This window comes from Mobula hypostoma, chromosome 24 (assembly GCF_963921235.1).
Source record: "Mobula hypostoma chromosome 24, sMobHyp1.1, whole genome shotgun sequence".
NCBI classification, from domain to species: domain Eukaryota; kingdom Metazoa; phylum Chordata; class Chondrichthyes; order Myliobatiformes; family Myliobatidae; genus Mobula; species Mobula hypostoma.
The window spans coordinates 57,036-73,186 of record NC_086120.1 but is presented as its reverse complement, the minus strand read 5'-3'; the positions used below and the strand labels follow the sequence as shown (position 1 = coordinate 73,186).

Here is a 16,151-nt window from a genome sequence, read left to right as displayed (position 1 = left end):
TTTGAAAATATGTTGAGTGAGCTAAGGCTTTTCTCTATTGAGTAAAGGAGGATGAGCAGAGGATGGAACTCTACAGGATGATGAGGCACAAATAGAGTCGATTGCCAGAGACCTTTTCCCAGGGTGTAAATTCCTAATACAAGGTGGCATATTTTTAAGGTGTGTGGAGGAAGGTATGGGAGATGTCAGAGGTAAGTTCTTTACAGTGTGGTGGGTGTGTGGAATACCCTACCAGGGATCATATTAAAGGCAGATACATCAGGGGCATTTGAGATAGTCACATGGATGATGGAAAAATGGATGTCTATTTAGGAAGGAAGGATTAGATTGATCTCAGTGTAGGTTAAATAGTTGGCAAAACAATGTGGACCGAAGGACCTGTACTGTGCTGCAATATTCGATGTTCTATATTTCAGAGGACACTGGAGACCAGTGAGGAAAGGAAAGAAGCATCAGAAGTTGAGGAGAAATGCACAATCTGTCTGTCACCGTTGGAGGAGGGAGAAGATGTAAGGTGAGGAAACCCGTAAGGGTTACTGTTTGTCACATCAACTCCAGACAGCCAATGTAGATGTTGGATGAAATGCTGTGTAATATCCCCAGTCCCAGGGGGATGTGGTAAAGGTACAGACTCTGTTTCCTGCACCAAAACTGCAAACAGGATGGATACAAACTTTCCTGGAACTTCCCATCTTTCTCAGGAGTTAACAGAGGTTAAAATGAGAATTTGTAAGCACACCTGCCTATGACTGCCATTTTGTTAGTGGTGTCTGATCAGTCTCCCCTCTTTCTCGCGCTCTCTCTCTCTTTCTCGCACTCTCTCTCGCGCTCTATCCCTCTCCTAGCGTGCTCTCTCTCTCCCCGCGCTCGCTCGCTCTCTCTCTCGCTTTCTCCCCCCCTTCGCTCAGGCTCTCTCTCCCTCACCCCTCACCACTGGTTCTCTCCCTCTCCCCTTGCCACTGGTTCTCTCCCTCGCCCCTCGATGCTGGTTCTCTCCCTCACCCCCTCACCCCTCGCCCCTGGCTCTCTCCCTCTTTGTTCACCACCCCGGCTGTATTTCCCCCATGCCTGGCTTCCCCCACCCGCCTCTTTTCCCCCTGCTCCCCGCCTCTTGTCCCCCTGCTCCCCTCGCCTCTCGTCCCCCTGCTCCCCCCGCCTCTCATCTCCTCTTGTCCCCCTGCTCCCCCCGCCTCTCGTCCCCCTGCTCCCCCGCCTCTCGTCCCCCTGCTCCCCCCGCCTCTCGTCCCCCTGCTCCCCCCGCCTCTCATCTCCTCCTCCCCTGCTCCCCCCGCCTCTCATCTCCTTGCCCCCCGCCTCTCGTCCCCCTGCCCCCGCCTCTCGTCCCCCTGCTCCCCCCGCCTCTCATCTCCTCGTCCCCCTGCCCCCGCCACTCGTCCCCCTGCACACCCGTCTCTCATCCCCTGCTCTCCCTGCCTCTCGTCCCCCTGCTCCCCCGCCTCTCGTCCCCTGCTCCCCCCGCCTCTCGTCTCCTGCTCCCCCGCCTCTCGTCCCCCTGCTCCCCCGCCTCTCGTCTCCCTGCTCCCCCGCCTCTCGTCCCCCTGCACACCCGTCTCTCGTCCCCTGCTCCCCCCGCCTCTCATCCCACTGCTCCCCTGCCTCTCGTCCCCCTGCTCCCCGCCTCTCTGTCCCCTGTGCCCCCACCTCACTATCCCCGCTTCTCCCCCATTGCTCCCTTCTCCCCCAGCTCTCCCCCTGTCCTCCTCCCTGCTCTCCCTCCCTCCCCCCGCTCTACCTGCTTCCCCGCACACTCTCCCATTTCCCCGCTCTTTTCCACTCCCCCCTCTCTCCCCCCCACCCCACCTTAACACACCGTTACGTACGGTCTCCCTCTACTACTCCCCCGGTCTATCCCCAGCCCCTCTCCCCCACTCCCTCTCAGCCCCCCCACCCACTCACCTACTCAACTACCTCTCTCTCTCACCCCTGCTATCTTGTCCTGCTCTCTGTTGCCCACCCCTCCCCCTCCCCCTCCCCTCTCCCTCCCCCTCCCCTCTCCCTCCCCCTCCCCCTCCCCCTCCCCTCTCCCTCCCCCTCCCCTCTCCCTCTCCCTCCCCCTCCCCCTCCCACCCCCTCCCCCTCCCACTCCCACTCCCCCCTCCCCTCCCCCTCTCCCCCTCCCCCCTCCCCCTCCCCCTCCCCTCCCCCCTCCCTCCCCTCCACCTCCCCCCTCCCCTCCTCCTCCCCCTCCCCCCTCCCCCTCCTCCTCCCCCTCCCCCTCCCCCTCCTCCTCCCCCTCCCCCTCCCCCTCCTCCTCCCCCTCCCCCTCCCCCTCCTCCTCCCCCTCCCCCTCCCCCTCCTCCTCCCCCCTCCCCCTCCTCCTCCCCCTCCCCCTCCCCCCCTCCCCCTCCCCCTCCCCCTCCCCCCTCCCCCTCCCCCCTCCCCCTCCCCCTCCCCCTCCTCCTCCCCCTCCCCCTCCCCCTCCTCCCCCCCTCCCCCTCCCCCTCCTCCCCCTCCTCCTCCCCCTCCCCCTCCCCCTCCTCCCCCCTCCCCCTCCTCCTCCCCCTCCCCCCTCCCCCTCCTCCTCCCCCCTCCCCCTCCTCCCCCTCCTCCTCCCCCTCCCCCCCCCCTCCCCCTCCCCCTCCCCCCTCCCCCCTCCCCCCTCCCCCTCCCCCCTCCCCCCTCCCCCTCCCCCCTCCCCCTCCTCCTCCCCCTCCCCCTCCCCCTCCTCCTCCCCCCTCCCCCTCCCCCTCCCCCTCCCCCCCCCCCCCCTCCCCCTCCTCCTCCTCCTCCCCCCCTCCCCCTCCCCCTCCTCCTCCCCCTCCCCCTCCTCCTCCCCCCTCCCCCCTCCTCCTCCCCCTCCCCCTCCCCCTCCTCCTCCCCCCTCCCCCTCCTCCTCCCCCCTCCCCCTCCTCCTCCCCCTCCCCCTCCTCCTCCCCCTTCCCCCTCCTCCTCCCCCCTCCCCCTCCTCCTCCCCCTCCTCCTCCCCCCTCCCCCTCCTCCTCCCCCCTCCCCCTCTCCTCTCCCCCTCCCCCTCTCCTCTCCCCCTCCCCTCTCCCCCTCCCGACTCCCCCTCCCCTCCCCCCTCCCGACTCCCCCTCCCCTCCCCCCCTCCCGACTCCCCCTCCCCTCCCCCCTCCCGACTCCCCCTCCCGACTCCCCCTCCCCTCCTCCTCCCGTCTCCCCCTCCCCTCCTCCTCCCGTCTCCCCTCCTCCTCCCGTCTCCCCCTCCCCTCCTCCTCCCCCTCCCCTCCTCCTCCCGTCTCCCCCTCCCCTCCTCCTCCCGTCTCCCCCTCCCCTCCTCCTCCCGTCTCCCCCTCCTCTCTGCCTTTCCTCCCCTCAATTGATTGTGGGTCAATTGTTTAAGAAAAATAACCAGATGGCTTGAGTCGCAAAAATAGATTGAGCTGCTTTTATTTACCTCAAAACAAGACAAAAACTGGGGGAAAAAACTATATATATATATATGTATAGCCACCCTCAGACTAAACACAAGAGAGAACTAACCCCAAAGCCTTGGTAACCTGAGGCTTATAACTGCTAAGCCCCTCACCCTAGACCAACCAAAAGCTAATTAACTCAAGTATCCAATTAAAGGTGGTATCCTCCACCATCAGCACACCTGTGCACGTTGTTGCTGCCTCTATATGAGACAGCTCCATGCAGCAGCTCTGGTTCAGACCCAGTCACTATTACTGCTGGGGATAAGTGTTTTATCGAGTGTGCCATGTGCTGTCCGTAGTTAGTGACGGGCCTTCGTCACAGGCATGAATATCATTATATTCCAGAGGGGAAAAAAGCAACAAATTGCTAAAGATATTCTTGACTCAGTATCCTGGAACAATACATTGTGGATTCAACCTGAGTGCATAATATGACCACGTGGCATAATCAAATGGTGACCTTAACAGAGAATATGCTTCAAGGTTCTAACATTTAACTATCATTCATTTTTGGGGCACTTGTCTGTTTTTGTGCATGTTTGCAAAGGAAAAGAATTTCAGGATGTACAAACGTTTGCATATTGTATACATTTCTCTGACATTAAATGTACCTGTCGAACCTATTGAGAAAAGTAGCAGTAATTTTATCATTGTAAATCAAACACGGGCAAGTGTAACCAATTTGGACAGATGTCTTGGCAAGGACAAGGTGGGCCTAAGGACCTATTTTCAGTGCTAGACAACTCTATGACTATTCAGTTTGAACCAACAGTCTTAACGTGTGAACAAAGACTTAAATGACCACTGCAATGGTATCAGAAAATTGGTATACTGGCAAACCAAGTTTAAATATATATTAGCAAAGTTTAATTAATAACTTATTAATTACAACTGACCTCCAGTAAGATGGTGCTATGCTCGGATGCTGAGGCTTCTACAGGGGTCAACCAAAGGTGCTATTGTCTATTTAAAACATAATTTTTTACATTGCAAGATCCTGCTGAACATTAACATACTGCAGGTCTACCCCATCAACAAGTTGCTCATTGGTGGAGAAACTGAAGGAGCTGGACTTGGTGAGAACTGTGATGCTGCCTGCGACAGAAAGTTGTTGGTGCATAAAGTCTAACAGTGATAGTCTGAGTCACTGTTCTTGAGATTGCAATACCCTGTTACCCTGCTGCAAGTCCAATTCATTAGTTTATTGGCAAATGGTGGGGGAGTTGCATGGCCTCAGTCGTAACAAGGACCAGACCTCAAGCTCTGGTGTTGCCTGTTTGCAGCTGTCTTAGGGAGGTGTCAGATTGGGTGCTCCACAAAAAAGCTGGTGGCCGGTGAGGTGTCCATGCTGGAGTTGGTGCTGATTCTAGTGTCTGCTCAGCAGAAGACAAACTGCAGACTGCTGCAATGCTCATGGACTAAGGGACTTGAACTATATTTTTTGTGTGATTGTATTTTACTGCTACTTATATACTCACTGTCTTATATGTGCCTTGTGTAACTATGACTGTTGGTATTGTGATTTGTACCTTGGCCCCAAAGTAATGCTGTTTTCTTTGGCTGTATTCATGTGAGGTTGAATAACAATTAAACTTGAACTTATTAGTCTCGTAAACCTTGTAATCTTTGACTTGTAAATCTTGTACATCTTATTTTTAAGGTAACTTTTTTTTCTTTCTTACTCTCTTCTAATATTTGTATATCTGTGCATTTGTAGCTCTACTGTGACGCTGTAATTTCCTTTGGGATCGATAAAGTACCTTCCTATCTATCTATCTGGTCCAAATCACGATCATGTAGTCCCTTAGAACTGTGGATGACTTGTTTCTGTGGGATCAACATTGGCAACTCACAAGTTGTCCAGCCTCCTTTGGCTGGAGAATACTTGAAGTTAAGACCCAGCGATCTCTCAATATCTTGTCTCTTTCAATATTCTGGAGTATATCTTAGCAGACCCTGGAGATTCCCTCACCTTAATATATTCTTCAAGAGACCTGACACTACCTCAAAATGGCCCAGCGTATTAGCACACTCTAACTGATCTCACTGACTGCTTATCCTTCTCCTTGGTAATATAGATGCAAAGTACTCACATGGGACTCACCAACATCATCTGCCTCCAAATATATTATCTCCTTTATCCATAAGTGGTTCTACCCTGGCCCTCGTCGTCTTCTTGAATTTGGTGCATGTATAGAATGCTTTGAAACTCTTTTTCATCAAGGACTTTTTTTTAATGAACACCTGAGCATATGCACGTATTGTCTCCAGGTTTTCTTGAGCAGCAAACACACAGACATCTGTACGGGTCAGGTTATCAGCAAGGGTATCACCTGGAGCCAGCATCCCACCGGCCACCAAGATATCAAATAGGGTCTCGGCATAGTGACGATAGTCAAGCTTTGGTCCAGAAGCATGAAGAAATTTTGTTACATCTATGTTATGTTTCTAAGGACTTCTTATGACTCTCATGATTCTTCTTTTGAATTCTTTTCTTGGCTTCTTTTGACTTTGGTTTTCCAATCTTGACATACATATCCTTTTACTATTGAAAAAAAATTACAACCTCTTTTGACAAACAAGAAAATCTGTAGATGCTGGAAATCCAAGCAACACGCACAAAGTGGGAGTGTGAGCTACCAGAGGTCGTGATCCATTTAGGTACTAATGACATGAATAGGAAGAGTGACAAGGTTCTGCATTTGCAGTTCAAGGAGTTAGCGAAATAGGAAGTTTATACAGTTTAACACATGGCTGTTGGTGTAGGAGGGAGGGCATAAGATTTTTGGATCATTGGCTATTTTTCAGGGAATGTGGAACCTGTAGAGAAGAGACAGTTTTCACCTGAACTGGAAGGTTCCAATGAGAGAGTGCGCGATACTTGATCTGCTATTAGGGAATGAGGCAGGACAGGTGACAGAAGTTTGTGTGGGGGAACACTTTGCATCCAGTGACCACAATGCTATTAGTTTCAAAGTAAATATGGAAAAAGATAGGTCTGGTTTACCGAGGCCATATGGGTGGAGCTGAGAAACAGGAAAGGTAATGACCACATTAATGGGATTGTATTATAGACCACCCAATAGTCAGCGAGAATTGGAGGAGCAAATCTGCAGAGAGGTAGCAGGCAACTGCAGGAAACATAAAGTTGTGATATTAGGGGATTTCAATTTTCCACATATTGATTGGGACTCCCATACTGTTAAAGGTCTAGATGGGTTAGAGTTTGTAAAATGTGTTCAGGAAAGTTTTCTAAATCAATGTATAGAGGTACCAACTAGAGAGGATGCAATATTAGATCTCCTATTAGGAAACGAGTTAGAACAGGTGATGGAAGTGTATGTAGGGGAACACTTCGGTTTCAGTGATCATAACACCGTTAGTTTCACTTGATCATGGATAAAGATAGATCTGGTCCTCGGGTTGAGGTTCTAAACTGGAAAAAGGCCAAATTTGAAGAAATGCGAAAGGATCTAAAAAGCGTGGATTGGGGCAGGTTGTTCTCTGACAAGGATGTGATTGGTAATTGGGAGGCCTTCAAAGGAGAAATTTTGAGAGTGCAGAGTCTGTATGTTCCTGTCAGGATTAAAGGCAAAATGAATAAGAATAAGGAACCTTGGTTCTTAAGGGATATTGGAACTCTGATAAAGAAGAAGAGAGAGATGTATGACATGTCTAGGAAACTGAGCAAATAAGGTGCTTGAGTATAAAAGGCGCAAAATAATACTTAAAGAAATCAGGAGGGCTAAAAGAAGACATGAGGTTGCTTTGGCAGTCAAGGCGAAGGATAATCCAAAGAGCTTCCACAGGTATATTAAGAGCAAAAGAATGGTAAGGGATAAAATTGGTCCTCTTGAAGATCAGAGTGGTCGGCTATGTATAGAAGCAAAAGAAATGGGGGAGATCTTAAATGGGTTTTTTGCGTCTGTATTTACTAAGGAAACTGGCATGGAGTCAATGGAAATAAGGCAAACAAGTAATGAGGTCATGGAATCTACACAGATTGAAGAAGAGGAGGTGCTTGCTATCTTAAGGCAAATCAGAGTAGATAAATCCTCAGGACCTGACAGGGTATTCCCTCGGACTTTGAAGGAGACTAGTGTTGAAATTGCAGGGGCCCTGGCAGATATATTTAAAATGTCGGTATCTACGGGTGAGGTGCCAGAGGATTGGAGGATAGCTCATGTTGTTCCATTGTTTAAAAAAGGCCTTAAAAGTAATCTGGGAAATTATAGGCCAGTAAGTTTGACGTTGGGAGCAGGTAAATTTTTGGAAGGACTACTAAGAGATAGGATCTATAAGTATTTGGATAGACAGGGACTTATTAGGGAGAGACAACAATGCTTTGTGCGTGATAGGCCATGTTTAACAAATGGTATTAGAATTTTTCAAGGAGGTTACCAGGAAAGTGGATGAAAGGAAGGCAGTGGATGTTGTCTACATGGACTTCAGTAAGGCCTTTGACAAGGTCCCGCATGGGAGGTTAGTTAGGAAAATTCAGTCGCTAGGTATACATGGAGAGGTGGTAAATTGGATTAGACATTGGCTCAATGGAAGAAGCCAAACAGTGGTAGTAGAGAATTGCTTCTCTGAGTGGAGGCCTGATCTGGATGATAATGTAAAATGGATCAGCAAATTTGCTGATGATACAAAGATTGGAGGTGTAGTGGACAGTGAGGAAGGTTTTCAAAGCTTGCAGAGGGATTTAGACCAGCTGGAAAAATGGGCTGAAAAATGGCAGATGGAGTTTAATACAGACAAATGTGAGGTATTGCACTTTGGAAGGACAAACCAGGGTAGAACATACAAGGTAAATGGTAGGGCGGTGAGGAGTGCAGTAGAACAGAGGGATCTGGGAGTACAGATACAAAATTCCTTAAAAGTGGCGTTACAGGTAGATAGGGTCATAAAGAGAGCTTTTGGTACATTGGCCTTTATAAATCTAAGTTGGAATGTTATGGTGAGGTTGTATTAGGCATTGGTGAGGCTGAATTTGGAGTACTGTGTGCAGTTTTGGTCACCAAATTACAGGAAGAATATTAATAAGGTTGAAAGAGTGCAGAGAAGGTTTACAAGGATGTTGCCGGGACTTGAGAAACTCAGTTACAGAGAAAGGTTGAATAGGTTAGGACTTTATTCCCTGGAGCGTAGAAGAATGTGGGGAGATTTGATTGAGGTATATAAAATTATGATGGGTATAGATAGAGTGAATGCAAGCAGGCTTTTTCCATTGAGGCCTAGGAGAAAAAAAAACAGAGGATATGGGTTTAGGGTGAAGGGGGAAAAGTTTAAAGGGAACATTAGTGGGGGCTTCCTCACACAGAGAGTGGTGAGAGTGTGGAATGAGCTGCCAGATGAAGTGGTAAATACGGGCTCACTTTTAACATTTAAGAAAAACTTGGACAGGATGAGAGCTGCATGGAAGGATATGGTCCAGGTGCAGGTCAGTGAGACTAGGCAGAACAATGGTTCGCCACAGCTAGGAAGGGCCAAAAGACCTGTTTCTGTGCTGTAATGATCTGTGCTTCTATGGTCTACAGGTTGAGATTCTAAATTGGAGAAAGGCCAATTTTGATTGTATCAGAAAGGCTCTGGCAAGTGTGGATTAGGGCAGGCTGTTTTCTGGCAAAAGTATACTTGGTAAGTGGGAGGCCTTCAAAAGTGAAATTTTGAGAGCACAAAGCCTGTCAGCATAGGGGGTAAAGATAACGGGTGTAATATTGAGGCCCTGGTTAAGCAAAGAAGGAGGTGCATGGAAAGTTTAGGCAGGTAGGAATACATGAAGTGCTTATGAAAGTATAGGAAATGCAAAAGAACACTTAAGCAAGAAGTCAGGAGGGCTAAAAGAAGGCATGAGTTTGTGTTAGCAGACAAGATGAAGGAGAATCTTGCGGGATTCTATGGATATGTTAAGAGCAAAAGGATTGCAAAGGACAAAATTGGTTCTCCGAATGATCAGAATGGTAATTCATGTGTGGAGCCAAAAGAGATGGGGGAGATCTTAAATGCATTTTTTGCATCTGTGTTTACTCAGGAGATGAACAAATAGTCTTACGGAAGTAAGGCCAACAAGCATCAACTTCTTGGACACTATACAGATTACAGAGGAGATTACAAGGGTAGGTCTTATACCGTGATTGGTAGGGCACTGGGGAGTGCAGGAGAGCAAAGTGATCTGGGAGTACAAGTCCATAATTATTTGAAAGTGGTGTCGTGGGTTGATGAGGTCATAAAAAGCATTTGGAACTTCAGCCTTCTTAAAAATATTGAGTTCAGAAAATGGGATGTTTTGTTGAAGATGTCTAAGATATTGGTGAGGCCTAATTTGGAGTATTGTGTGCAGTTTTGGTCACCTACCTACAGGAAAGATGTAAATAAGTTTGAAAGAGTACAGAGAAAATTTACAAGAATTTTGCCTGGTCTGGAGGGCCTGATTTATATTGAAAGATTGAATAGGTTAAGACTTTATTCCTTGGAGATTAGAACATTGAGAGGAGATTTGATAGAGGTATACAAAATTGTGAGGGAAATATTAAGGTAAAGGCATGCACACTTTTTCTTTTTTGTAATTTATTTTTTATTGAGTTTCATCATCAAACAAACATTTCCATAAGATGTATTTCAGATACTGTGTGTGTGTGTATATATGTATATAATCATATTTGTCACAAATCTCCACATAATATTTATTTGAGGTATACACTTATAGAAAGAAGAGGAAAGAAAGAACAATTAAAAGAAGAAAACTATACAGAGTAGGGAGGGTCTCGGCCTGAAACGTCGACTGCACCTCTTCCTAGAGCTGCGTTCACCAGCAACTTTGATGTGTGTTACAGAGTAGGGAGTGAGTTTTTTTTTTACTACATATTCATTGATTGTGAGAATAAAATCGGGCCTACTAGGTGTTATGTAGTTAAACCATTTTTTCCAGTATGAATAAAATTGTTCCAACTTATGATTAACAGATGTTGTTATCTTCTCCATTTTGTAAATGCCCATTGTAATTTCCATCCATACATTTAAAGTTGGGCTCTCCTGAGATAACCATTTCCTGGTCTTTTTACCAGCCACCAGCAGTACATTCATTAAATATTTATATTTATCTCTCTTCAACCATTCTTGAGATATATACCCAAAATATATGGTCTTACTCGCTTTAGTATATCATTGAAATTTGCAGAATATAACTTAATCGATCTACTCCCTGAACAAACAAGAACCAAGAATAGTGAATAATAAAAAAAAAGGTAACGAAGGTGTGGTTCCAAGGCTGGGGTCTCTAGATTACCCTGGGTTGGGTTAGAAGAAAAGTCTATCAGTGGGGGATAGCCCCTCCTACTGTAGGTTGAGGGCCCCCGCTGCAGTACTTATAAAAGTAAGTAAAAAAAAACTATGTCCATTACACAGAAATGATTTCCCTGTGTATTCCTCCCATGTATATATTCTCATTTAGGTGGGGGAAAAGGAATGAATAGATTAATTTTAAAAAAATTGAGTAATGTAAAATCCACATTATAACACGTATTTCTCGAGATAGTATATCACCGTCTATTTTTGCTTTCGTTTAGTTTATCAGCACTTTTAAAGTTAGCCAAACCTTATGGCTCTTCTGGAGGAGGTGAGGGCTGCCCTCGGAGAACTGACAGTCTCTTCCTGAAATCCTTCTCTCGTCCTGCTCCTGTCCCTTGCTTTCTAGGTTCTCCTACTATTTCCCAAGCAGCTCAGGACAACTGCTCAGCCAGAGTTTCCCTTGGTTTGACCACGCTAATGGACAGTCCTCTGTTGTTCATGTCTGTAGTCGCCTCCTCCACCGTCTGGTACTGTTGCATCGCAAGCACACTTTTTCAATTGAGGTTTGGTGGAACTACTACTAGAAGTCACCTTTAAGGATGAAAGGTGGAAAGTTTAAGGGGAACATGATGCAAAACCTCTTCACTCAGAGGGTTGAGAATGTGTGGAACAAGTTGCCAGTGGGAATGGTGCATGTGAGCTCGATTTCAAAAAGTACATGGATGGTAGGCATATGGAGGACTGTAGTCCTGGTGCAGATTGATGCAAGTAGCCAGTTTAAATGGCTCGGCAAAGAATTGATGTGCTGAAGGGCCTGTTTCTGTGCTGTACTTCCTGTGACTCTAATACTCCCAGCATTAAGATAAGCATACTTCAACCTTCATGTCTATTTCCTGTCTCCTGCCTCTCCTTACTTACAGACTTGTTGGTCATATCATCCAGCTCCCACTCAATCCCTCCACTTTCTGACCTGGTGCTTTAATTTCTGACCCATAAAATACAGAAATATTAAAGAAATACTTTTGTAGATTATGAGAACACTCAGTTCTCTTTTATTGTCATTTAGAAATGCATACAATGTTTCTCCGGAGTGATATCACAGAAAACAAGACAGACCAAAGACTAACACTGACAAAACCACATAATTATAAAATATAATTACAGCAGTGCAAAGCAATACCATAATTTGATGAAGAACAGTCCATAGGCACAGTAAAAAAAATAGTCTCAAAGTCCCGAGTTGATCGACTCCCGAGTCCCCTATAGCAGGCCGCAAAAGGGAGAAACTCCCTGCCATAAACCTCCAGGCACCATCAACTTGCTGATACCTTGGAAGCAGCCAACCCCAGCCGACCCTGAGTCCATCTGTCTGAGAACTCCGAGCTTCCAAGCAGCCTCTCCGATACAGCCTCCCGAGTGCCTTCGACCTCTCCCTGGCCGCTGAAACACGCAAAGCCGAGGATTTCGAGGCCTTCAGCTCCAGAGATTCCGGTTACCACACAGTAGCAGTGGTAGCAAAGCAGACATTTCAGAAGTTTTCCAGATGTTCCGCTGTGCTCTCACGTCTGTCTCCATCAAATGAGGATTGTACACGGTCCCCTACTTGACAGATAACAGATATTCATCACCGAAGCACGCTGTCCTCGCGCCGCCATCTTCTCCCCCCTCCCGGGAGGATTTGAGTTCATGTTAATTGTTGAGTTCATGTTAATGCTAAAAGTCATATTATAAGGTTAACAGTTTCAGGGAGAAGGCAGGATTGAAAGAACTTGGCATTGGATGCCAAGAAAAAGTAGTGGAGAAATTTGACTCCATAGATTAGAAACTATCAAATGCAACCCATTCTTTTTAAAGGACAAGACAAGATTTTTGCTGAGAGAAAGCAGTGTCAGCATTTTGGGGGCCGTGTGAATGGGCAAGGATATGTTAGATGGAGTGCAATCTGGAAAATAGTGGAAATTGCTTCAGCAGAAAAAGAGCAAAAAACTATTTTTTCCTTTAAATAGTGCGAGTTTGAAAAACTGTTGCGGTTCAGAAGCAACAAGGTGTCCTTGTATATCACCAAGATACAGGAAGCAATTAAGCAATATTTACTGTAAGAGGATTTGAGTGTCATCCTGGTGAGAGAGCACAGATTATTTTCCCATGGCAGTGTTCTTTCTTACAGAAACCATAGAAAAACTACAGCACAGAAACAGGCCTTTTGGCCCTTCTTGGCTGTTCCGAACTATTTTCTGCCTAGTCCCACTGACCTGCACACGGGCCATATCCCTCCAGACACCTCCCATCCATGTATCTGTCCAATTTATTCATAAATGTTAAAAAAGAACTCGCATTTACCACCTCGTCTGGCAGCTCATTCCATACTCCCACCACTCTCTGTGTGAAGAAGACCCCCTAATGTTCCCTTTAAACTTTTCCCCCCTCACCCTTAACCCATGTCCTCTGGTTTTTTTCTCCCCTTGCCTCAGTGGAAAAAGCCTGCTTGCATTCGCTCTATCTATACCCATGATAATTTTATATACCTCTATCAAATCTCCCCTCATTCTTCTACGCTCCAGGGAATAAAGTCCTAACCTATTCAACCTTTCTCTGTAACTGAGTTTCTCAAGTCCCGGCAACATCCTTGTAAACCTTCTCTGCACTCTTTCAACCTTATTAATATCCTTCCTGTAATTTGGTGACCAAAACTGAACACAATACTCCAGATTTGGCCTCACCAATGCCTTATACAACCTCATCATAACATTCCAGCTCTTATGCTCAATACTTTGATTAATAAAGGCCAATGTAACAAAAGCTCTCTTTACAACCCTATCTATCTGTGATGCTACTTTTAGGGAATTCTGTATCTGTATTCCCAGATTCCTCTCTTCTACTGCACTCCTCAGTGCCTTACCATTTACCCTGTATGTTCTACCTTGGTTTGTCCTTCCAAAGTGCAATACCTCACACTTGTCTGTATTAAACTCCATCTACCATTTTTCAGCCCATTTTTCCAGCTGGTCCAAGTCCCTCTGCAGGCTCTGAAAACCTTCCACACTGTCCACCACACCTCCAATCTTTATATCATCAGCAAATTTGCTGATCCAATTTACCACATTATCATCCAGATCATTGATATAGATGACAAATAACAATGGACCCAGCACTGATCCCTGTGGCACACCACTAGTCACAGGCCTCCACTCGGAGAAGCAATTTACCACCTCTCCATGTATACCTAGCGACTGAATTTTCCTTACTAACCTCCCATGCGGGACCTTGTCAAAGGCCTTACTGAAGTCCATGTAGACAATATCCACTGCCTTTCTTTCATCCACTTTCCTGGTAACCTCTTCGAAAAACTCCAGTAGATTGGTCAAACATGATCTACCACGCACAAGCCATGTTGACTCCCCCTAAAAAGTCCCTGTCTATCCAAATGCTTGTAGATTCTGTCTCTTAGTACTCCCTCCAATAACTTACCTACTACTGACGTCAAACTTACCAGCCTATAATTTCCTGGATTACTTTCCGATCCTTTTTTAAACAACAGAACATCGTGAGCTACTCTCTAATCCTCCGGCACCTCACCCGTAGACACCGACATTTTAAATATATCTGGCAGGGCCTCTCCAATTTCAACACTAGTTTCCTTCAAGGTCCGAGGGAATACCCTGTCAGGTCCTGGGGATTTATCCACTGTAATTTGCCTCAAGATAGCTAGCACCTCCTCCTTTTCAATCTGTACAGTTTCCATGATCTCACTACTTGTTTCCTTTAATTCCATGGACTTCATCCCAGTTTCCTTAGTAAATACAGATGCAAAAAAACCATTTAAGATCTCCCCCATTTCTTTTGGTTCTGCACATAGCCGACCACTCTGATCTTCAAGAGGACCAATTTTATCCCTTACCATCCTTTTACTGTTAACATACCTGTAAAAGCTCTTTGGATTATCCTTCACTTTGACTGCCAAGGGAACTTCATGTCTTCTTTTAGCCCTCCTGATTTCTTTCTTAAGTATTTTCTTGCACTTTTTATACTCCTCAAGCACATTATGTACTCCCTGTTTCCTATACATGTCATACAACTCTCTCTTCTTCTTTATCAGAGTTGCAATATCCCTTGAGAACCAATGTTCCTTATTCCTATTCACTTTGCCTCTAATCCTGACAGGAACATACAAGCCCTGCACTCTCAAAATTTCTCCTTTGAAGGCTTCCCACTTACCGATCACATCCTTGCCAGAGAACAACCTGTCCCAATCCACGCTTTTTAGATCCTTTCTCATTCCTTCAGATTTGGCCTTCTTCCAGTTCAGAACCTCAACCCGAGGACCAGATCTATCCTTGTCCGTGATCAAGTTGAAACTAATGGTGTTATGATCACTGGAACCAAAGTGCTCCCCTACACACACTTCTGTCACTTGTCCTAACTCGTTTCCTAACAGGAGGTCCAATATTGCATCCCCTCTAGTTGGTACCTCCTTTTATATAAAGGAGGATACATTTGTGATAAGTAGAGTACTTTTAAAGTTCATCAGGTTGATGCTGGGATGGAAGATACGTTTTGCAAGAGGAGAAAGTACAGAATAAAACCATCACTGGAGGAGCTCCGCAGGTCAAGCAGAGTTCTTCCAACATCTATGCTAGATTCAGGTATCTGCAACATCTATTGTAAATGGAGGGAAGTTCAGTGTTTGAACACACTCAGTAATAAGACCATAGGATATAGAAGCAGAATCAAGTCATTTGGCCAGTCAGGTCTACTCCACCATTTCATCATGGCTAATCCTCTCAGCACCAATCTCCTCCCTCCCCACCTCCACCCCGTATCCCTTTATGCCCCGACCAATCAGGAATCTCAACCTCTGCCTTAAATATATAGTCAAAAAGACAGCTGCCTGTGACAATGAATTCCACAGAGTTGGCACTCTCTAGTTAAAGAATTTCTCTTCACCTCAGTTCTGAAAGGACACTTCTCTATTCTGAGGCTGTATCGTCTCATCTGTGACACTCCCATCAGAGGAAGCATTCTCTCCACATCCACTCTATCAAGACCTTTCACCATTTGATAGGTTTCAATTAGGTCACCCCTCATTCTTTTGAATTCCAGTGAATACAAGCCCAGAGCCATCAAATACTCTTCATACGACAAGCCATTTAATCCTGGAATCATTTTCGTGAACTTCCTTTGAACCCTCTCCAGTGAATAATAATTTAGAAGAATAAAAGATGATCTTGTTAATACAAACCCCATTTCCAGAAAAGTTGGGATATTTTCCAAAATGCAATAAAAACAAAAAGCTGTGATATGTTAATTCACGTGAACCTTTATTTAACTGACAAAAGTACATAGAAAAGATTTTTAATAGTTTCACTGACCAACTTAATTGTATTTTGTAAACATACACAAATTTAGAATTTGATGGCTGCAACACACTCAACAAAAGTTGGGACAGAGGCATGTTTACCA

General features: G+C 46.2%; 1 protein-coding gene across 6 annotated transcripts in view; it reads left to right on the top strand.

The window, feature by feature from the left end:
- LOC134337619 (E3 ubiquitin-protein ligase arkadia-C-like) overlaps positions 1-16,151 on the top strand; it is a 162,100-nt gene that overhangs the window by 133,698 nt on the left and 12,251 nt on the right. For all 6 annotated transcript variants that reach the window (XM_063032795.1, XM_063032793.1, XM_063032794.1 and 3 more), the window contains one exon: positions 417-514. In XM_063032795.1, the coding sequence (XP_062888865.1) occupies positions 417-514 (98 nt within the window). The remainder of the gene's footprint in view (positions 1-416; positions 515-16,151) is intronic.